The sequence below is a fragment of the Hemicordylus capensis genome, chromosome 2, assembly GCF_027244095.1.
Source record: "Hemicordylus capensis ecotype Gifberg chromosome 2, rHemCap1.1.pri, whole genome shotgun sequence".
Taxonomy (NCBI): domain Eukaryota; kingdom Metazoa; phylum Chordata; class Lepidosauria; order Squamata; family Cordylidae; genus Hemicordylus; species Hemicordylus capensis.
The window spans coordinates 68549028-68572595 of record NC_069658.1 but is presented as its reverse complement, the minus strand read 5'-3'; the positions used below and the strand labels follow the sequence as shown (position 1 = coordinate 68572595).

The 23568-nt window shown below is 42.0% G+C and overlaps 1 protein-coding gene and 1 long non-coding RNA gene across 40 annotated transcripts in view; one reads left to right on the top strand and one right to left on the bottom strand.

Moving 5' to 3' along the window:
* The window catches only part of PPIP5K2 (diphosphoinositol pentakisphosphate kinase 2), a 152545-nt gene that overhangs the window by 27485 nt on the left and 101492 nt on the right, over nt 1-23568 (bottom strand). For 22 of the 39 annotated variants that reach the window (XM_053300886.1, XM_053300890.1, XM_053300892.1 and 19 more), the window contains 10 exons: nt 22806-22947; nt 18905-19128; nt 18127-18254; nt 17835-17949; nt 11519-11626; nt 11319-11435; nt 9999-10172; nt 6725-6898; nt 5713-5736; nt 5354-5423 (listed from right to left, as the gene is read on the bottom strand). In XM_053300886.1, the coding sequence (XP_053156861.1) occupies nt 5354-5423; nt 5713-5736; nt 6725-6898; nt 9999-10172; nt 11319-11435; nt 11519-11626; nt 17835-17949; nt 18127-18254; nt 18905-19128; nt 22806-22947 (1276 nt within the window). The remainder of the gene's footprint in view (nt 1-5353; nt 5424-5712; nt 5737-6724; nt 6899-9998; nt 10173-11318; nt 11436-11518; nt 11627-17834; nt 17950-18126; nt 18255-18904; nt 19129-22805; nt 22948-23568) is intronic. The other 17 variants (XM_053300893.1, XM_053300900.1, XM_053300905.1 and 14 more) reach the window with 3 other exon arrangements.
* Nucleotides 612-22814, top strand: LOC128346998 (uncharacterized). The gene is made up of 4 exons (XR_008317335.1): nt 612-726; nt 9954-10186; nt 16012-16141; nt 19630-22814. It is a non-coding gene; the product is annotated as an uncharacterized LOC128346998 (long non-coding RNA).

Here is a 23568-nt window from a genome sequence, read left to right as displayed (position 1 = left end):
GGAGAGACTGGACTTTAACGAAGAGACTTGATTGCATTACCTGTTGCCAGGCTTCATAAAGAGAAACATTGCAAGATAGGGGAGAATGTAAAATAAAAAGGGATGAGTGAGAAAGACAACAGTAAAGATTTTGGACATTTGCAATGGAACCTGTTCAAATGAGCACTGAACTCTGGAAAGGGCACCTGGTATAACACATGGGGAACTCTTTGTATGCAAACCCCATTGAAAATCATGGAGCATAATCAAGATTTCCTACACAAGTTCTACTTGTGGCTTTTGCAGACTTTCCCCATGAGATGTATCTTCAAACTACCAACATTCCTATTGGTACTAAACATATGTAGTAATTTTATATTACTACAGAACGAACTTAAATCAAAACATTGGCCTACATGCACACTAGTGCCACCCTGCACAACTTAGGGCCTGTGAGCCTCTGATAATCAGTGACAGCATTTCCATTGCTGCTGAGCCTATCAATCAGCTGAGAGAGGGGTTTGCCAAGCCTGAACAAGTCAGCTAGTTACAAGGAGAGGACGATAGGGCAGGGGTAGGTAAGGGGTATGCTGCTGACCTATCAGTCAGGCTGAGGGAGGGGGTGGGCTGAGCCTTAGCACATAATCAGCCATCAGGAGGAAAGGGATGGATGGATGGATGAGGTCAGGCCAGGGGTATGCTGTGAAACTCTGGCCACAGGGCTTAGAGTACGGGAGGACAGCACAGGTTTGCTTTCATATGTTGGAAATATTTATATGTGGGTGTCACAGTTCTTGGTTGCTTAAACATAATTATTGGCAAGATTTACTTCTGGAAGTAACAATTCTGGGTATGGTTAGCCTGGAGAAGAAAAGACTAAGGGTGAGACAAAACAAATAATCCTCCATCCAGAAAGAAGTTGCAGACTCATATCAGAAAATTTTAATTAGTTATATGTTAATTTAAATAGTTGATTTTTGATTGTGAACCACCTTGAGCCTGTTGTTGTTCAAAAACTGAACTTCGGTATGGTGTCCCTCAGGGCTCCGTATTGTCTCTGATGTTGTTTAACATCTACATGAAACCGCTGGGAGATATCATCAAGAGATTTGGTGCAGGGTTTTATCTAGGAATGTGCACAGACCGGTTCAGAGGCCATTCTAAAGGCCTCCAGACCGGTCCGGGCACTGGGTGGTTTTGGTTCGGGTGGGGAGTTTGGGGGCTTCCATTAAGGGCGGGGGGGCTTTACTTACCCCTCCCGCGCTTTTCACACACTGCCGCCGTAATTATTGAAGAAATTGCTCCTCCGATGGCTGTTCCTATTTTAAAAAATGGCTGCCCCCTTGAAGCCCTGGCCCCCTGCTGCTGCCTTGAAGCCCCCTCCCACCCCCTTAAATCTCGCCCCGGGCCCTTAAATCATGCCCCGATAACATTAAGAGGTGGGCGGCGGGGAGATGTCCTCCCGCCCCCTTCCCTGCTAGGCTGCAAAAGACTTTAGGAAGGCTTCTGCGCGCGCACGCGCAGAAGCCTTCCTAAAGTCTTTTGCAGCCTAGCAGGGAAGGAGGCGGGAGGACATCTCCCCGCCGCCCGTTTCCCTGCCGGTCTGCAAAAGTACTTTTACTTTTGCAAAGAACTTTGCAAAGAAGAAACAGTTCTTTGCAAAGTTCTTTGCAAAAGTAAAAGTACTTTTGCAGCTTAGCAGGGAAGGGAGCGGGAGGACATCTCCCTGCCGCCCGTTTCCCTGCCGGTCTGCAAAAGTACTTTTACTTTTGCAAAGAACTTTGCAAAGAAGAAACAGTTCTTTGCAAAGTTCTTTGCAAAAGTAAAAGTACTTTTGCAGCCTAGCAGGGAAGGGAGCGGGAGGACATCTCCCTGCCGCCCGTTTCCCTGCCGGTCTGCAAAAGTACTTTTACTTTTGCAAAGAACTTTGCAAAGAAGAAACAGTTCTTTGCAAAGTTCTTTGCAAAAGTAAAAGTACTTTTGCAGACCGGCAGGGAAACGGGCGGCGGGGAGATGTCCTCCTGCCCCCTTCCCTGCTAGGCTGCAAAAGACTTTAGGAAGGCTTCTGCGCGTGCAGAAGCCTTCCTAAAGTCTTTTGCAGCCTAGCAGGGAAGGGGGCGGGAGGACATCTCCCCGCCGCCCGCCTCTTAATGTTATCGGGGCATGATTTAAGGGCCCGGGGCGAGATTTAAGGGGGTGGGAGGGGGCTTCAAGGCAGCAGCAGGGGGCCAGGGGTTCAAGGGGGCAGCCATTTTTTAAAATAGGAACAGCCATCGGAGGAGCAATTTCTTCAATAATTACGGCGGCAGTGTGTGGAAAGCGCGGGAGGGGTAAGTAAAGCCCCCCCCCGCCCTTAATGGAACCCCCCACCCCAGTGCCGGACCGCAGCTCCGCGGTTCCGTGCACACCCCTAGTTTTATCAGTATGCTGATGACACCCAAATCTATTTCTCCATGTCAACATCATCAGGAGAAGGCATAACCTCCCTAAATGCTTGCCTGGCATTTAGCTGAGACTGAATCCAGATAAGACGGAGGTACTTATTGTGCGGGGGCAGAACTCAGAAGATGATTTTGATCTGCCTGTTCTGGATGAGGTCACACTTCCCCAGAAAGAACAGGTACACAGTCTGGGGATGCTTCCTGACACAAAACTCTCCCTGGTGTCCCAGGTTGAGGCAGTGGAAGAGGTGCCTTTTATCAGCTTTGGCTGATAGGCCAGCTGCATCCATTTCTTGAGATAAATGACCTCAGAATAGTAGTACATCTGCTGGTCACCTCCAGACTTGACTACTGCAATGAGCTCTATGTGGGGCTGCCTTTCTACGCAGTCCGGAAACTGCAGTTAATCCAGAATGCGGCAGCCAGGTTGGTCTCTGGGTCATCTCGGAGAGACTATATCACTCCTATCTTAAAAAATCTACACTGGCTGCCGATAAGTTTCCAGGCAAAGTACAAGGTTTTGGTTATAACCTATAAAGCCCTAAACAGCTTGGGCCCTGGGTATTTAAGAGAACGTCTTCTTTGCTATGAACCACACCGCCCATTGAGATCATCTGGAGAGGTTTGTCTGCAGTTGCCACCGGCTCGTCTGGTGGCTACTCAGGGACGGGCCTTCTCCATTGCTGCCCTGAGGCTTTGGAACACACTTCCTGCTGAAATAAGAGCCTCCCCATCTCTTACAACTTTTCAAAGTGTAGTCAAGACGCATTTGTTCACCCAGGCCTTTAATTAGATATTGTTTTAATTGTGTTTTAATTTTGTTTTAATAGTTTTAACTTTATTATTATTTTTTTTTTTAAATGTGTTAATCTTTTTATTGGTTGTTATTATTGTTTTGTAAACCACCCAGAGAACTTGCGTTTTGGGCAGTATAAAAATATGTTTGTTAAATAAATAAATAAATAAATGAGTGAATGAATGTTTGGATGGGCAGTATATAAATGAAATAAAGTGCTAGTTTTTATTGCAAAACTGGAGGTAATAATTGGCTTAATTAATAATTTTAATAATTAGTTATAATACAATAATCAACTCCTGAAAATTGACTTTGGCCCCTGAACACCAAGTCATGGGTGGTTCTAGGTCACTGGGGCATTTGAGTTGTGCACCCCTGCACTCATGTTCTGTGAAAAGATACGTGTCTCTGTGTGGTATCACTGAGGTGCTCTGTGATGTTGTGCAACTTCTAGCAGAAGTTCTTCTTCAGGACATAAATTACTGTAGAAGATAATCAACACCTTCCAGTAGTGCACAAACTAGTCAGAAACAGAGGCTCTTTTCTTTGCATAATGTCATTACACTACATCTGAGTGTAACAACTTTATACTAGCACAACATTGTCCCAGATGCAGGCCAATAAGGAAAATGATAATGAAGGTTTAGTTTTGGCAGAGTAAAACACAATCAACTCTACGTATATTTAAAAAATATTTTATGTCAACTATCTGAAGGTGACAGTTGCCAAAAACTTAGTAAGATATATATATATAAATCTATCTAAACTCCCCATTTACTTCTGTTATTCAATACCAAACCTTGTTTTTGAAAAATAGCATATGTGTAATTCTACACCAATGGTGGCTGGCAACCTAATACTGCATATGTGCAGGGAAAAGATACCTGGCTTCAGTGGTTGCATTCCGGCTTCAGAAGTGCAGGTGCTTGCACAAAGAGCAGGTGGGGATTTTTACCCATCTCCCCCTCTACTACTACTGTTAGCAGCAGCAGCAGCAAAAGCAGCACAGCCCTCAGAGACATATATCCTAGTTGCAAAGAGCATTTCTGAGGGGAGGGGAGATTGGTGACACACCTCCCCTCCACACAAGCAATTTCACTCCTGAAGTGGGGACGCTGCTGCTATAATTGGGTATCCTTTCGCTGCACGGATGTGGCATTAGTCAGGATGTTAGCTGATATTTTTCTATATAGGAAAAATCTAAGTGTCTCATTCTAATTCCCTTTGGTTACCGGAGCTTGGCTTTCTAACAATCAGCCACTGATTCAAAATTTCTGTCATTACTAGCAATGACCAAAACAGTGAGAAAAACATTACTAGCACATGTGATAAACACAGCCAATATTAACAAGTGCCTGATCTGTGGCAAAAGCTATAGAGCCAAAGAAATGTCAATTTATGCATGCAAACAGATTAATTTTTATCAACACTGCTATGACATATCATAGAGAACAGGTTTGTGTAATTATTGAGAAGTGTTAGATAAATTAAACTCCAGTAGTCAAGAGCATCTGATGTATGCATTTTGCTAGAAAAACATTTGATACATTAAAACAAAAAGGAAAGATTATGTATGCTAAAGAAGTACATAATTATTAGACAGCTGTAGAACATTTTACCTAGGCTGCATTTAATGTTGTGTATATTACTGAATGTAATATAATATTAAGACAATATCCATTCTATAGTACTAATTGAAAAAAGTATTTCCACACTGAAAATATATGCTGCTTCCTGTAATGAAGGAGTTATAATGGCCAAATCTATACACTGAAAGCTGTGGCTGTTGGAATTTGGGGTAGTGCAAAGAACTTTACTCGGTTTTTAAAAAACAAAAATGGAAGACAGAAAACTGAGAAAAGTTAAGATGTTTTTATACCAAGGGATATCTCTTCAGAGGTTTCCAACTCTCATAGGAACAAAACTCCTAGATATGAAGTATCCTAAAATGTTTTTTATTAACATAATGTGACAAAAATATGATTTGGGTCCATATGAAGAATTCATGCCACAATGGCAACTGACATCCTATTTTAAATGACTCAAAAAACTACATTTGTATGAAATTCTTATGATGAACTATCCAAACAGAATGCAAAACTTTCAAAGAATATAGTTTCATAGAGTGTATACGTACCTATACTACTTGTCTTTTGCTCCACAATAGTTCTGGGTGTTCGGAAATGACTATTGTTGTCTGGTGGGGCCTGGAAATAGGAAACAGATAAATAAGGACAAAAATAGACTAAGAGGCTTGAATAATCCGTTAAGCTCGAAACAGCAGCCTGTTCAAGACAGACAAGTATTAATAAGCCTTATGATGTATTAGTAGGAATACCAACATAATATGGAAGATCATGCAATATTGCTGAAGAGAATCCATTTCACTCATGAGATCCTTGCCATGTGGTGATGCAAAGCAAGCATTCATGACAAAAACAGGACAGACACTTAAGACAGATATGAAAACACAGACAATGTGTTATTTTAGTTTACCAAATGAATACTCCTAAACTGCACCTGTATTGGAGAGGAGAAAAGGGGGAGTGGGGAAGGAAACACAGACAGGCTGATGAAGTCACCATACAGTCACGAATCCATGCAAAGATAAATGTCTGCTGGTCACAGTCTTAAACCTAAAACTCTTTTTCTTTATCCAAGATCTTTACAGTTCCAAGAGAAAATGGAAATAATACATTCTTTTAAAAAGAGGAAAGGATGATTGATAACAGAACACCATCCACTGTTTAGTATAAAAATAATGACTATTTTAATTGATTAAAATTAGTATAGTATATTTTGACTATACTATTTTATGGTATATATGCTGTTTCACTAACTCCCACAATACTGAAATCCTTTAGAACACTGTACACTACAATGGATGAAGTACTGCCATTTAAGAAGAGGAGGGGAGGGAGAGAGAGAAGAGGGGTGGGGGATACCTTCAGTTGAAGGAGTGGAGAAGACAAGAATCAGTACTAGTTTCCCCCCCTGCACAGTTAATATCAGGCCACCAAAACATGATCTACACTAAACCAATTGTGAAATAGCAATAGTGGACCCCAAACCAATGATTTCAAATGGCATTTTGTTTCGTTTATTAGAGAACCATTTTAATGTACCTACCACCAAATTATACAAAGTTGGTTTTGTTTTTCGGGCGAGGGAGAGTCTTAAAGGACAACTAAGCCAAATCTGATGTCTGTTTTATTTAGCAACTAACTATACTCATCACTAAAGTGCTGAAAGGAAACCAATTTAAAATTCAACATCTATACATTAAGTGAAAATTGTGTGGAGAAAAGAAAAGAAAAACATGCACTTGCTTTTTACCCCCCCAAGAATTCTTGGAAGTAATTAGTAGTTGTTTTTTAAATGATATTTTAATGACTGGAGAAATAATTTACTTTGAACAAAATCCAGAACAAGGGATTAGGTGTCCTTAAAGACAGTTGGTTTCTGCTTGGAATGCATAGTAATGTTTAATGAAGTAAAGTTTAAAAACCTGTTGCCATGAGCCAAAAATACTGGATGTAAAAGCCAATGATTTAGGGGAGACAGGGGAAGAAGTGATTTGTTCCCCTGATCTGCGTCTTCGACGCCCAGTACCCACACCACTGGTGTAATGCAGCCAGGTACCAATACACTCTGGGCTAGACACACTCAGGGGGCTCTCTTCCTGGAAGTGAGAAAGGGGGCAAAAAAACAGCAAAGCATGCAACATTAGATTCATAGCCAAATGATAAGAAAATAAAATACAATTTTGCTTGAACCCTTTTCTAAACAGCTCTACCACTATTAATCAGTAATAACTAATGTTTTCCTTTAATACAATCACACAACACAAGCAACTGCAACTATTCATCTACTGTTTTCACTAAGGCACTTAAGCAGTAGTAACTGCAAGTTAATGGAATGAGTACAAATGGTTTTTTTAAAAACCTACACAAGGGGAATTGTTACGTACAGTCTGGCTGACATCCCAATGCTACATCTGTGCAAGGAAAAAAAGCACATGTGCAGCATTAGCATCCTTGCTCCTGAAGCACAGGTGCTTGGGTAGGGGGTGCAATTTTTGCTCATCCTCCCTTCACCTGTGCAGCCCTAAGGGACCTACTTCCTAATCACATTGAGTGCGTCTTAGGAAAGGGGAAATCAGTTTTAAAAAACCCTCCTCATGTGAGCCCTGTGCTTCAGAAGCAAAGACACTAATACTTCACACATATTTTCTTTGCACAAGTATAGTGTTAGTCAGGATACCAACCCTTGTCTTCCTTTATCTACGCATAACAAGTTATTTGTTTGCTGTATTTTCCCTTCCTTTTACTTATTTTTTTAAAATGAACAACTTTCCATCTGGAAATTTTATAATCAACCTTTAATGACAGTAAAAAGGTAGGTGTGTGTGTGTGTGTGTGTGTGTGTGTGTGTGTGTGTTTTAAAAAGCACTCCAAAAAACTATGTCCCAACTTTTTCTAATAAGATACACCAATCGCATTTAGCTTTTATTCTGTATCCAGACACCACATCTATCCTATGCTCAAACATGATACCTCCTTATCAAGCTTTTTATACTTCATGGACCAGGCCAAATCAAACACCAGCTACAGTCTTGCACACCAAAAATGCTGTCATGAGTCTCAATCCACCATTCAGAAATCATGGCATTGCCTTAAAGCATTGACAGATAGCTGGTGTCAGGATAAATATCACCTCAAGGAAGACATCAGGAGCAAACAAAAACAAAATTAAAGATGCTTTTATGTTCAATATATATTTAGACACTTGATTTTTGAAGTTCTATTTTATTTATATCATTTTTGCTCCAAAAAGACTATAGTCAATTTCATTTCTAGAGTGAATGAAAATTAGTCTCTCTTTTAAAATGGTACTGTAATATAGTAGGAAACAATTTCAAACTGAGCTAAATGAATCTGATAGTATTCTTCTAAATGAATACAAAGTGTCTTAAGAAGAAACAAAAATATAATTTAAAAGGTAGCTATGTGTTCCAGATCTTCTCGTATTGCAATTTTTCAGTAAAATAAAATGCAATGTTTACTGACATGGAAAAAACCCAAAACAAATACAAATGGAAAATTACAAAGGATACATAGAATACAGCTACGCTTGAATGTTTTGTCTGCTGGAAAACAAGCAGCTTATCAAAGTATCCCAGCATCATCTCATTTAAAAACTGTGAGCTCCTGAAATTTAATAGTTTAGGACTGCTATAGAAATACACATTTTACCTTCTCTCTGACAAAGACTGTCCAAAAATCAAAGTATCCTTTATTCAAAGTATTGCAGAATTGTCTTTAATGCCTCAGTTTCTCCCATTTGAAACAATACCAGTAGATAACTCTTGGTAAATTTTGCCCAAGAGCCAAGACCCTTGAACTGAGCCTCAATACCCTTCACCCACTTTAAGGCACATGATAAGCCATTTCTGAAATGGGGGGAATTTTAAAGCAATTTGTGAAGGAAAATGGGGGGTTTGCTTCCAAGGGAAAAAGTCCTTGGATGTGTGGACAAATTTAAAGTAGTTCTTTTTGACATCCTAGTGTTATTATAGTTAGTAGCTGACATCTTGGCTACCAATGTGTTCATGTTTCAAGCAGCTGCGGGGACACAGGGAGAGCTCACACACTGTTCTGTTGTGTCCTGAATTATGAGCACAATTATGCATAAGTCCTAATATTCTGGAATGCTCTCTTGTACTCCAGAAGCATCCTGTAGAAGCAGAAACACATCCCTTATGACAGGGATGTGTTTCCACTTCTACAAGGTGCTCCCAGAGCGCAGAAGAGTGCTAAAAATTACTAACACTCTAGTGCAATTGTGCTCAAACTTCAGAACACAAGAGTACTAATATTTTGGAACACTCTGCCATGCTCTGGAAGCAGTCTGCAGAAGTGAAAAAACATCCCTGCCTTAAGGAACATATTTCTGCTTCTACAGAGTGCTCCAAAACAGCGCTCATGTGCAACTGCACTCATAATTCAGAATGCAACAGAGCAGAGCGTGGGCTCTCATTGCATCACTTCAGCAGTCAGGATGTCAGCCACAGAGAACACTATAACATTCATTTGATATCAATGGAATTATTCATATTATGGCACTAAATCTTACAATATCTCCTAAACCATTGCATAAATATGTTCTTTGGTACACATATTAGTCTGCATGCCAGCCACTGTTACTTAAACCTTTGTTCTGTTACTGAAGAATGCTGATTAAAAGGACAACCTGAGCCTCTGCTGATCTGCTTCAACATTTGTGGAGCAGCTCATTATTATGGCAGATATCCTGCTCTCCTATGAGTCAGAATACCTCTATTTAAGATTTTTGAAAAGAACATATATCCTTCACATTGCCTGTCACTTTCATTGATTACCACTACAATACACTTTGTTAGGCAGAAAAGAACTGTAGATAAACAATAACATTCCCACAAAAGAGGAAAGGAAAAACCAAGTTTTTTGGTAGAATACATCTTGTGAGACTGTATGGAAGCAATGTAGGTTAGTCAGCTTGAATGCGTGAGACCTTATTTATGAGAGAACTTGACGTGAACGTGAGAACTTATTTAACCTCCTAAATCTGGAAACTTTGTTTTTTAATTTATGTTTGAAGCAATGTAAAAGTCCTAAAAGAACTACAAATATTTACTTTGCCATGCAATTAAAAACAAAAGGGAACTCTGAAAATGAATAGCTTTGTCTTCCAAACAGGAGCCAGTTTCTACCACAGATATACACTAGGATAGTGACACTTACTTCCCCTGAAGCAATTTTCCTCGCTCTTGGAAGGGGTGATTTTCTGTGTATATGAATTGGATCCGACACCATTGGCTTGAACACCATTACAGATCGGTCAGGTTCATCTCTTTTAGAAGTATGTGATTCCTCATCACTATCGTTTCTATGGGAAGTTTTCTTTGAGCCATCATTCTACAAGAAAACAGGTATTTCATATGACACAAAATAATTCAACTTCATACACCCAACTTTTTATTTTTAAGAGATTTGCCTATTTTGAAACTCATTTTCAAGAAGACCTTGAAGAAAACATACTTTCATTAATAACCCTTCTCAGAGTTCCAGGCCCAGGGGAGGTATGTAGAGCCTAGGTTCATGGGAGGAATTTCTCTGTTGCAGCCCCCTCCTTAGATTCGTAATGCCACCTCTATTCTGTCCTTTAAGAAGCTTTTGAAAACTTATTTATTTTTGCCAGGCTTTTAGTTGTGTGTGTGTGTGTCCCACTTTTCTCTTGTTTTCATTGTTGTTTTAATGTATGTAAACCGCCTTGAGTCTATAGAAGTCAGGCGGTCAATAAATTCACCAGATAGATAGATAGATAGATAGATAGATAGATAGATAGATAGATAGATAGATAGCAAACTACAGGCAAACTTCACCATTTGCGGACCCGACAGCTGCCATTCTGCTTATCCACAGTCGGATAATTGACACCCAACCTTGGTACATGTGGGGGGAAGGGTTAATTTCCACATACCCACAATTTTAGGGTGCCTGTAAATGACATCAGAGGTCATTTCCAGCCACCATTTTAACAAACGGAGCCATTTAGTGGCTCTTAAAAAAACAAAAAACATCCCCCTCCCCATGATTTTTCATGGGAAAATTACTGGTTTGGTACTGGGGGCGGCGGCACATTCCTGGACATCTGGAGACCCATGGAGCATGGTAGGGCATTTTATTTCACTCCCCCCCCCCGTTTTCCACCCTTTCAGCCATTTTCCACCATTTTCTCCAGCCTCCAGGAAGCTAACCCCCCCCATTCCCATAATGCACTGTTATCCACGGTTCCATATCTGCGGTTGTAGTAGAGTCTTATGTATCACTCCATGTAAGAAGGCTTTTCCAACATTACTCCATTACACTTATAGTAATAACTCCTCCTCAAAGGGTGTTGATTTAGTGAAACAATTAGCAGCTAGCCACATCTTTATTTATTTGAAAAAAAATAAGTCGAAAGGGCAATGATTTCCTATTCAACATTCAAGTGCTGTGCAATAGTGTACAGGGTCTTTCTGGAATTTCATGTGTATAAGAAACAGTCCAAATAATATTTACCTCCCGAGAGGCAGGTCTATATCCAAAACCCGATGGTAAATCTTTATCCTCTTCACACCCTTTAGCTCCTGGACTAAAGTGTAACTCCACGTGGAAACGTTCTTCTGATGAAAGCTCCTACAAGAAAAAAAAGATACTGTGGTTCAAACCAAGTTTCTGAGTAGATACTGTATCTACTTTGTTTTAAAAATGTTTATTACCTTGTTTGGATCCTCATACAGCATGATAACAATCTGGGTCATATAATTGAGTTCACTGACAACATTTAGATAATCCATAGCTCGTTTCCACTGTTCATCTTTTGACGCCTTAGATCAAAAGAATATCACATGTTTAGAACTGTAAGAATATGGGCGATGAGCCCCTTTTTATTTATACATCCTCAGTAATACTACATACAGTAAATCTTTTATTATACAGTCCAAGGCTATACAACTTTCCATAATTTTCTTAAAACCAATCATGATTTAGATTATTATGACTTGTACAGCAGTACTTGTGTACATGATACCTTACAAATGCAATCCCTAACCCACGAGGAACTTACAATCCAAAACTGACAACGGAGAAAACAACAGTTGCAGCAGAGGAAAAGATATAGGCTGACATCCTGACTAAGCATGTGCTCCTGTGCCAAGAAGCAGCATCCCTATTATGGAAAGCTTCCTAAACTCCACAGTGCCTATTGTGTAAGAGACAGCATTTTTTTGCTGATCTCCCCTTCCCTCTGAGGTGTCCTGTGCCACACAAAGGGCCCTGAGGCTCACCCAGCCAACAGGGACCTATTTTGAGACTGAACTGGGCACTTTTGAGGGAAAGGGGGATAGGTGAAATGCACCCCACCCCCACATTGTGTGATAGGCACTGTGGAGCTCTCCATAGCAGGATGCTTGCTCCCAGCATGTGCGTGCATGCTTAGTCAGGATGTTAGCCACTGATAGCAAGTAATAAATATGGGCAAATGCAGTTACACATACTTAAAATTTGGTTACAGTTGGCAGGGATTATAGGTTAAACCTGCTAACAAGTTAACAACTAAAACGCTTTAAAATGTCTATAGTAATTTAGCATAAAATCATATTACAAGCAGTTTATCTCCTTTCTGGTGACAACTGCTTTGTATAAAATCTAGTCAAAGGGAAGTTAGTGTTTCCTTTATTGCGCCTGAGAGTCTAATTTCATTTCTAAAAGCTAAAGTGGTATATATTGTGATAATGAAACAGATAAAGAGGCCACAGTAACATTTCAGATCAAAGCAGAATCACGGAAAGGTAAAAACAGGTTGCTTACCTGTAACAAGTGATCTAGGTTTACTCTGGTGATCTATGTTCACTCACAACTGGGGCTTCTGTGCCTGCATAGTAGTCCTACAGAAGAATATTAAGCTCCAAGAGGCGCTTTCCGGCATTCTGAGGTACGCGGGAAGCATCCATTAAATTAGGCGGAAGAGCGCCTTCTCTCTTAGTTCCTGAAGCGGCTGCTGCAATGTGTGAAGAAATGAAGACTGGCAGAGCCCAGGTGAGAACAGGTAAGAAACTAATACTCTAGAGATATACATATCAGGCAATATAAAAACATGATACATTAAAAAAAATTAAAAATAGAGACACACTAGCAGAAGGGTAGGTTGGGTGGGTGTTGTGAGTGAACATGGATCACCAGAGAGATCACCTGCTACAGGTAATCAACCTGTTTATCTCTGAGGTGATCCATGTTCCCTCACAAATGGGTGAATGACAAGCTCCGGAGGCGGAGGTTGGTGCTAGTGTGGTTAGAGAACTTTTTTCAAAACCACCTGACCAAGGTTAGCCTCAGCAGCAGAGTTGAGGTCCACAGCATAGTGTCTCACAAATGGTAAGTATGAAGATCAGGTAGCAGCCATGCAGATATCAGCCATGCTAATGCTGGGCAAATGGGCAGTGGAGGTGGCCTAGGTAGGATGAGCCTGGACCCTTGCTGATCCTGGATTCCCTGCTGTCTGTAATAGGAAGAAATGAGATCGACAAGCCATCTAGATGGTCTTTGTTGCCTCCTGGAGACAAATAACTTGTTGGAATGGCGGAAAGATTTAGTGCAGTTCAAATAGTAGAGTAGGCATCTATAAACATCATGCATAGACTTATCTAAGGGTGTCAAAGAATTAACAAAGAAGGTAGGGAAAATAATACCCTGGTTAAGGTGAAAATCAGGAGACCACCTTGGGGTGAAACGAAGGGTCAGGACAAAGGACTACCTTATCAGGGTAAAACTTGGTATATGGTGAATAAGGTCCTAAAGCAGAAAGTTCACTAACCCTCTTCACCAACGTGCTGGCAATCAGAAAGGCAGTTTTAAAGGAAAGGTTCCTCAGGAATGAAGAGATAAGAGGCTTGAAGGGCAGCTCAGTCAAGAAAGACAGAACTAGAGATAGACCCCAGGGTTCAATAGGTTCTCATATAGGAGGATACAAGTTGTTATCTCCCTTAAGGAATCTCTTAGGGTTTGAGTGTATGCCCTAATGGCTGTTCCATCCAGGATGATGTGTGGAGATAGTGGCCAGGTTGAGCGAGGTGTTGGAAAGCCCAGCTCTTTTAAGAGACATCAAATATAGGATAATCTGCTGGATGGAGGCAGAAAATGGATTGAAGTGCTTTGAGGCCACATAAGAGGTAAAGTTTTTCCAATTGCACATGTAGTTTCTCCTGGTGGAGTCCTTTCTTTCATTAAGAAGGACCTCATCTAGTAATTTATCCTCCAAGCTGAAAGGTTGAGAAGTCCTAGACTGTGATGGAGAATGTGCCTAGATTCTTGGGAGACAAGGTCTTGTCGATGGAGACGATGCTGCTCCTTGGACAAGCACAGTAAGGTGGGAAACCACGGTTGTCCTGGCCCGCATGGAGACAGGAGGATACAGTGAGCCCCCTTCTGGAGGATTTTGCTTGTGACCTTTGAGAGCAGTGGAAAAAGAGGAAACAGATAGAAGAGATGGTCTTTCCAAGACATCCCACATGTATATCTTTCCCACTCCTGAGAAAAAGGTTTGCATTTATTGTTGGTCTGGGTCGCAAACAAGTCTACAAGGGGAGTGAAGGACTTCACTGTTCAACTCCTACTCATGCTGTGTGGAAAGTGCGAGATTCCGGCTCAACAAGTCTGCCAGTGTGTTTTTAACTTCCTTGATGTGGAGAGCAATCGGATGGACGCAATTATTCAGACACCATTCTCATAGTTGAAGTGCCAGGTTGTTCAGGGACCTGGAGATGGTACCGCCCGGATGATTTTATATATGCTGTGGTGGTACTATTGTCTAAGTGAATTTGTATCATACATCCCTTCAGAATACATAGGAATGCCTTTGGAGCCAGAAAGACCGCTAAAAGCAAGAGAAAGTTGATATGAAGAGCTTCTTGTTGAGTGCTCCACTGGTCCTGTGTGTGCAGATCACCACAGTGAGATCCCCAAACTTGAAAGGAAGCATCCATGGTGACGGTTACCAAAGGGGATTGGAAATAAAAGGAAATGCCCTGAGAGGGGACATGAAGGGCTGTCCACCAATGAAGGGAGCATACAACATGGGATGGCCTTGTCAACCTTCTGCTCTGCTTGTCCAGGTTTGGCCAGAAGATGGAGAGGAACCAATTCTGCAGTTGGTGCATTTTCAGGTGAGCATGGGAGAAAGTCAATATGCAGGATGCCATCAAACCCAAGAGGTGCCGAATGGTGCAAGCTCTTCATATGGGAGAGTTTTGAAAGACAGAAATCAGGTTGGTAATGGAGGCTGCTGTCCAGAAGATACACATGCTTCAAATTCACATCTAGAACAGCATCAATAAACAGGATTTGGTGCTGTGGTGTCAGGTTCGACTTTTTCAAGTTGTCAGACAAGCCCAAATCTGTGAGGAGAGACAGAATGTAGTGAACATGAGAATAGAGGGTCCTTGTATCTGCCCGCTATCAACCAGTCATCTCAATAATACCCTGTGTATGTAGGTAAGCTATAATTGCGTTCATACATTGGTAAAAATGTGGGGCGCTGTAGACAGGCTGAAAGGCAGGACAGGTATTGATAGGCTCTGGAACCTAAGCAAAAATGCAGGTAGTTCCGATGACATGGTCAGATAGCTATATGAGAGTAAGCGTCCTTTAGATCTAATGTCACAAATCATTCCTCCTCTGATAAGAGAGGAAGGGTGGTCTGCAAAGAGATCATTCAGAACTTTCACAGGTGCACAAATTCATTCAAATTCCTTTAGTCCAGAATAGAGCAGAGTCCCCTGTCTCTTTTGGGAACCTGAAAGAACCTAGAATAAAAACTGCTGTTCATGGCCTCAGTTGAGCAAGGCTCTATCTCACCCTTTCCAAGTAGGCAAATTATTTCATCTTCTAGGGTAGGAGTTGAGCGGGTGTATTTTATACCAGTATAAACAAGTAGAATACTAAATTTAATAGCACAGCCTGAGGAGACTATGTTTAACACCCAGGCATCAGATGTGTGCTGCCAAGAGGAAAGGACGAGGCGAGGCAGTTCGGTGATGGAAGGGATAGAAGAGGTACTTCCAGGACAGAATAATTAAAATGACTGTCTGGGTTGAGCCTGAGGTTTTGCCCATTGGGGCTGATGTTGAAGCTGATTGAATGGTTTCTTAGAATACAACTTGGAAAAGCATCTAAAGTCTCTCTGATCAGGTGGTTTATACTGGAATCTCTGTTATAGGAATGGTACCTTTGAGAGAATAAAGAATGTTGAGAAATGGCAGCAAATGTTTTGGCCGTGAAGCAGGACTTCTTCAACATCTCCATGGTCTCGTGTGCTTGGGAGGAGAAGAGGTCACCATCATCAAAAGGTATGTTTTCAATTTTGTCCTTCATGTTCATCTCCAAAGGCGTAACTCATAACCAGGGTATGACGAGCAGGAGATGCTGAAGGGGTCTTTGGCACCAGTGGGATGGAAACAGCATTGTCATTATACAGGCCATGCAATGGGAACCCCTTAAAAGGTGGATGCTGGAGGGGTTGTAGTGTGGAACCCAACAGGGATTCCACATGTCTTGCAGAGGCTGTCAAGAAAGCTGGGGAAGGCTCCATGGGAGAGTGTCAGCGATCCCTGTCTGAACTTGAGCTGCCCCTATGAGGTGAATGGCCAGGTGAGGAAGTGGGTTAATCTAATAAAACAGGAGATAGAGGCAGTATTGGTAGTGGAGACAGACTCAACATTGACATTGACGGTATCGGTGGAAGATTGTCAAAGGTCCGATGCTCGTAGATGTCATTGACAGTTGAGTGAAGGTAGATGGTGCTGTCTTATGAATGGGCAGCACCGTTATCTACGCTGTTGATGCAGAGGTTGACAAATAGTCTGAAGTCACAGAAGTGATGGCAGTCTTTGGTATCAACGACGCATGGGGAGAATCAGGAACAGAAAGTATAGTCAACACATGTGAAAAAGTCCCACACCATTGAGCTGTTGATATATGCAGCATTTGGCCTCTGGTAGTCTGGTGGCACTTGGACTCTGGTTGTCCGGTGGTGTCTGAACGATCGTGCTTGTGCTTCTTTTGCCAGTGGTGTCAAATGCCCTTCTTGAGGGAGGATGGTTTCTTAAAGGCGAAGTCACCACGGTGTTTTCCATCGGGTCGAAGCACTCAACATCAAAGCCAATGTCGATGGTCAATGAGGTCAACGGGCTTGGCACTGGGGTTTGGGGCTGGATCACGGTCTTGTATAAGGAGGCTCGTAGGTGACGTGCTGCTTTCCCACATGTTTTTATGGTTAGGCAGATTTTACAAGAATATGATTATTTCCCCCAAAACAAACTGAGTACTCATCATGCCTGTCAGAGGACAGGAGGGTACCCCTGCAGGCCTTACAGCACTTACAGGTCTTTTTTTAGTCCATAAGGCAAAAGAGTAGCTGAAGCCGGGCTGGGGTTAAAACCGAACAGAATAAAGGGAAATCCAAAAAGCAGTCATGAGAACAATCCAAAGTCAAGCTGAGTAAAGAGTAAATGTATTTTCTTCACAAGGAGGGAGGGAGAGAGAGAGATAAGAGCAGAACCGTCTCAATGCAGAGAACTGAGAGAGAAGGTGCTCTCCTGCCTAATTTAATGGATGCTTCCCGCACACCTCAGAAGGCCAGAGTTCTGCAGTCTCCCTCTTGGAGACTGATATTCCTCTGCAGGACTACTACGCAGGAACAGAAGACCCAGTTGTGAGGGAATATGGATCACCTCAGAGATCATGACTGTTACTGCCTATAGATAAAACCCAGTTTGACAAAGTTAATTCTTTTAATTTTATTCACATGTTTGTAGAACAGCTACTATGGCTTAAAATATTAAAATATTTTAAGTATTTAACTTAAAAAATATTTTCCATTGCATTTGCTGTAATATAAAGTTTATTTGTAAAAGAGTGGCAATTTGAGCTTGACATGAAATATTTCTACTTAAAAACATTTAATAAAAGTATGCTGTAGTTTTCTACAAGAGATGGTTGTACATCTCTCTATTGAAACAACCAGAAGAGAACATCACTTACATCACATAAGGAACCATAACGAAGAGTTGACAGTAAGGAATGGACATGACTCTCACTAGTGAAGTAAAGCCTAGTTCGGACATGACGCTCAGGAGACATAACCCCTCTAGAATACCTAAGACCAAACCCAGAGGAAAAAAACTAAGAGATTAAATAAATTAAGATGTGATATAACTATTATATGACGACTATGAGATTCTGGAATCATTCATGGTTATCAAAGTTTTATTGATTCTTCAGCTAAAATGACCTTTGTAACATACTTAAATTGTCCAAGAAAGATGGAACTTACAAAGGGTGGAGTTTGTTTACAGTATCATCATCCTGAGTCCTCTGAAGATCAGAGCGGATTTTCCTCAGCAGTGGAATGCAGTAACCTTTAGCAATCTCTAGTTTTTCAGGTTCAGAAATACCATATTCCTTGGTGGGAAGAAAATTGTTTCTTAAAATAGGCTACAACAAATAATAGGTGACATACAGTCCTCTGGTGCAGCAGTGCACCATTGTCAGAGATGCCTTCTCTGAGTTGCACTCATACAAAGGGACCTTATGGAAGTTGCCCCAAAGGGCTGATTGCCACTCACTGAAGTTATCCCTTGATTCTTGGGAATGGGACCATAGTTCAGTGACAGAGCATCTGTTTTGCATGCGCAAGGTCCCAGGTTCAATCCCTGCCATCTTTAGGCACAGCTCAAATGACTTGTGTGTGAAAACCTGGAGAGCCACTGCCAGTCAGTGTAGAAAATACTGAGCGAGATGAACCAATGGTCTGACTCAGCATAAGGCAGCTTCCTATGTTCCTATTCAGTTAATAGCACTATTTTAATAACCAGAAGAGATATGTCATGCATGTAATTATTAGACACTCCCCTGCTTAAGGAGCAGAAACAAGAGTCTGTTTCCTTCAACACTAACGTTTCATAAACCTCTGGTTTGTTGGACCAGAGGTTGGTGTTAAAGCAGTTAACCTGTGAATTACTGCATTATTTGGAAAGCATAATTGGCAAGACATATATAATTACTGCAGCAAGGACATTATTTTAGATCCATCACATAAGGTACATACATACCTGTGGTATCACAATATCAGCCAATGACTTTGACAAGCTGTATAGTTCCATTGTATTTTCTAGTTTTAAAGAAATATTATGCTGGACATCATATTTTATACAATCATAGATATCTGGAATTTTACTGATGTCATATCTTCCATTCTTTGTTTTAAAATCCTTTTCAAGCTTGGCCCATCTACGCAGCATTAGTTCTAATGTTTCACTGTGGTAAAGTTGAATATCTAGATGGGACAAAAAGAAAAGTTAACACAATCAATTAATCAGAAGCAAAAGCAAAGTAGTTACTGTCATCCCTTACCATCTGCGGTTTGAAGTATACGTTACTGGAAGTTTGTGGACAGTCTTGCCTAATACGACTCAAATATCCACGAGTTATTGCGGGGTTTCGTTTGCAGGAGGCATGGTTTTTGCTGGTGAGAAGTAGGGAAAAGATGAGAGAAAAACATAGGGGAGAGAGAGAGAGAGAGAGAGAGAGACTGACTTGGAGGAGAGAAAGAGGCAGAAGAGCGGAAGAAAAAAAGAGAAGTGTATGTGTGTGCGTGTGCCAGTTTGCTGCATCATGTTGCACAATGCAACATGTGTTGTGGGGGACTGGGGAGAGAACGGGATGTGTTCTTGCTGCTGTGTTTCTTTGCATGTGTTGTGGGGTGGAGGAGCGGGAGCTGGGTAGAGAAACAAAGGTGATGTGTTCTGTAGGCTCAAGGATGTTTTCTTCTTTTTAGGGAGAGGTCGACAAGCAAAGGTGGGCCCAAAGCGTACCAGAAAGGGAGAGGAAGGTGCTGTGTCTAAACGGCCAAGGCATGTCATGTCTCTGTAGGACAAAATCAATACCCTGGCCTGCCTGAGGGAGGGCCAAAGCAACTGTGCAGTTAGAAGATTGTTCAGGGTCAATGAATTGACTATACACACCATTAAGAAGAATGATGCTGTCCTCAGGGGCAATGTTACCAGTGAGACCCAATCGTCCCTAAAAGTCTCCTACATGCCACAAGAAGATGGAGAAGGCCCATAACATTTGGATGGAGGACCAGACACAGAAAAATGTTCCTCGCAGCACCCATGTAATCTGCGCCAAGGCAAGGAAAATCTACAGGCATTTGGTGGAGAGCTCTGGAGAGGGAGACCCTGAGAAGTTTCAAGTCAGTAAGGGCTGGTTTGAGAACTTTAAGAAACAATTCAACCTGAACAATATGAAGCTTGTCAGGGCTGCAGCCACTTTTCCTGCTGAGCTGAAGAGATTAATCCAGTAGAAGGGCTATGTGCCTGACCAGGTGTTCAATGCAGACAAGACTGGACTCTTCTGTCCACACCTTCATTGCCAAGAAGGAGAGAAAGACTCCAGGATTCAAGGCTGCAAAGGACAGACTGACCCTTCTGTTCTGCTCCAATGCCTCAGGTGGCAAGATGGTGAAGCCCATGCTCGTCTACAGGTCCCTGAATCCACAGGCACTGAAGGGGAAGAACAAGAACCACCTCCCTGTGTTCTGGAGAGCGAACACGAAGGCCTGGGTAAAGCATGCCATCTTCATGTCCTGGTGCAACTACTGCTTTGCACATGAGATGAAGTGCTACCTGAGGGAGAAGACCTGGCTTTCAAGGTGCTGCTGCTGTTGGACAATGCCTCAGGGCATCCTCCAGACCTGCTGTTTGCCCACCCCAATATGGAAGTTGCTTCCCTGCCTCCAAACATTATATCACTCATTCTGCCTCTGGACCAGGGCATCAGCCAAGCCTTCAAGATCTATTATATCAGGCACAACTTTGAGCACATTGCTATTCTGATGGCAACCTAACCTTGAAGGAAGCATGGAAAGGTTACAGCATCACCCATGCTTTGACCATCATCCAAGAGACAATGGATGAGATATGGACCAGCTGCCTGAATCCGTGTTGAAGGAAGCTGTGGAAGGAGGCCATAAAAGATTCCAGTTCTGTGCCTGCTGTGGGGGAAGAGGTTGGGAGGATTGTGACTTCTGCCAGATGACTTGGCGATGAGGAATTTGAAGACATCCAACCAAATGAAGTTGCTGAGTTCCTGGCGTCACACTCTGAAGAGCTCACAGAACAAGACCTGGAAGCCCTGATCAAATCATCCAGTGATCAGGAATAAGCTGAAGAAGAAGAGGAAGACTGCAGGGCTGCAGCGAAGTTGACCCTGGAAAAACTAAAAAGGTTTCCTAAGTCATGCCTCAGAGCTGGCAGACGAGGCAGGGGATATGGACCCCTTCGTGCAGTGCATGCTGACATTCAGACGAGGACTAAATAAACTCATTCACCCCTACACAGAAGTCCAAAAAGACCGGAGAAAGATGGAACAACCAGCCATCCTGAACTTCTTCAAGAGAATGCAGAGAGAGCAGCCTGGCACTTCAGGGAGTTTCTCTCAACTGCCTGCAACTGTGGACACATCTTCAGCATCGGGAGGAAGAGAGTACTGGTGCACCCTCTTCCTCATAAAAATCCCCAATGAACCCACCCACCCCCACCTACAGTTCCCTTCTCCCTGATCTCACCTCACCTCACCCCACCCCATCCTTCCTATCCCTCCTCTTCATCATCATAACCATCTGCAAGGCTAGGAGATAGAAAAAACTGTTCATTAAGATTTCTTGTGTTCTGTTGATTTTTGGTGAATTTAAGTACATTTATGTGATTTTGGAGGATTCAAAACTTTTCCAGAAGTTCAATCTGCTTGTTCCTCTTGCTGATTCTTAGGGACTCCTGGTGATTTTTAGGGATTTCTGGTGATGTTAAGCTATTTTTAACCTTTTCCCCCTTGGATTTGAGGTGTTGTCAGGACCGCAGTTCCCCATGCCCCCTCATTCACATCGATTCCTATGGTTTGCCAACTGCAAAATTGACAACTGCGGGGTTTTGCAAGAACTGAACCCTCGTGGTTGGTGAGGGATGACCGTATAAAGAAAATCTATGGTCTGAGTGTCTCTAGGCTTACTCTATCTAAATGTTTTCCCATGTAGGTTTGTTATTCATATCAACCATGACTGCTTCCAATTAAGGATGCAATCCACTTGTATGGCAAAATTAATCATTCAAATAAGCTCTAATACAGGAGTGCACAAACAAGATGCTGTGAGGACCAAGTCAGCTGAAATCAATCAAGGACAAGTTTTCTCAGAGGAACAAACAGAGCAAAGAACCTTGCAGCAACTGTGCAGCAAGCACAGTGGACAAGAAGGAACTGAAGTAAAGTGTGCTGCCCCGCCTATTTTAGCAGGCGCTCCCTCATGCCTCAGAATGCTGGAGAGCATATATTGGAGCTATGTATTCCTCTGCAGAGCTTACTGCGCAGACTTCTTAGACCCAGTTGTGAGGGAACATGGATCATCTCAGAGATCAGCCATTTTCAAAAATCTTCCCTTATTTTATTTATTTAAAATATGTATACTCCTCCCCTCCAGTGCACTACTGCTCCGGGCGGCTCACAACAATAAAATAGATACAAGTTTCTTCCCTTCCCTCCAAAGGGAATGTGTACAAATGTGTCTCTGAGGACTGCGTGAGCCCTGTGGCATGCTTAAAGTTCCTCTGTGAATCCTGGCCCAAAAGTGTCCTCTTTTTGATCCTAGCCATAGTAGCTACCACTAACAGGCCATGCAACCTATAGAGGCATATTTTTATGACCCACAGCGGGCTTCAGAGGAAAGGGGAGATAACTGGAAATTGCTTCTTCCCTCACTTGAGCAGTGGTGAAACCGTAGTCTGGAAATCAACACATGCATCAGCACTGTACTAGTCTGGATGTCAGCTATTATTGATACTGCCTAAACAACATTGATTGAAATAAATATGTCTTAAAGCATAAGAGGCCATGCCAAATCATTAATGTGAAGTAAGTACTAATAGCATTAACAACAATCTACTTAAAATATTTGTCTACCTGCAAACTTAGGATCTTCCATCCGTTGCCTGATCTGAGATGTCAAACTCTGGATCAAGGAATATACCTTGTCACACGTCTTAACAGGATTTTTTATTGCTTGCATTGATTTTATCACAGAAATGTTGCCTGATGGTGTCAGCTGTATCATCAAATTAAAAAAGAATTTGTTAACTATTTGTTAACTATGATACACAAGGCAAAAACAGGTTGCTTACCTGTAACTTATGATCTGGTAGTGATCCGTTATATTCCTTAGGATAGGGACCTCACGGGTAGATTGACTAGCTCCTCATGATGCCCTCTCTGCCCTGCACGTGCTCCGTGCTTTCGTTGAATTCGGCAGTTGGGGGCGCCATTTTCTCAGTTTCTTGCAGACCACCATATCTTGACGATCTTCTTCTAACCCTTTTTAAGGGACAGTTTTATACACACACACACACAAACTACTGTTGCGGGGAGGTTCGGGGGGGTCCTTATGAATACAACAGATCGCTATCAGATCATTAGTTACAGGTGAGCAATCTGTTTATCTGGATTGTGATCCATTGCATTCATAAGGAATGAGATATTAGCCAGCTTCGAAATATGGTGGAGGGCACAGTAGACCCAGAAGCCTATTACAACACCCTTTTCAGCCCACTCCTCCCAAAGCCAGCGTGCTCAGTCAATCTCAGGTCAATAGCATAATGTTTTACAAATGGCTGCTGAAAAAAGCATGTCGCAACCGCATAAATATCTGCCATCCTAATCCCCGACAAAT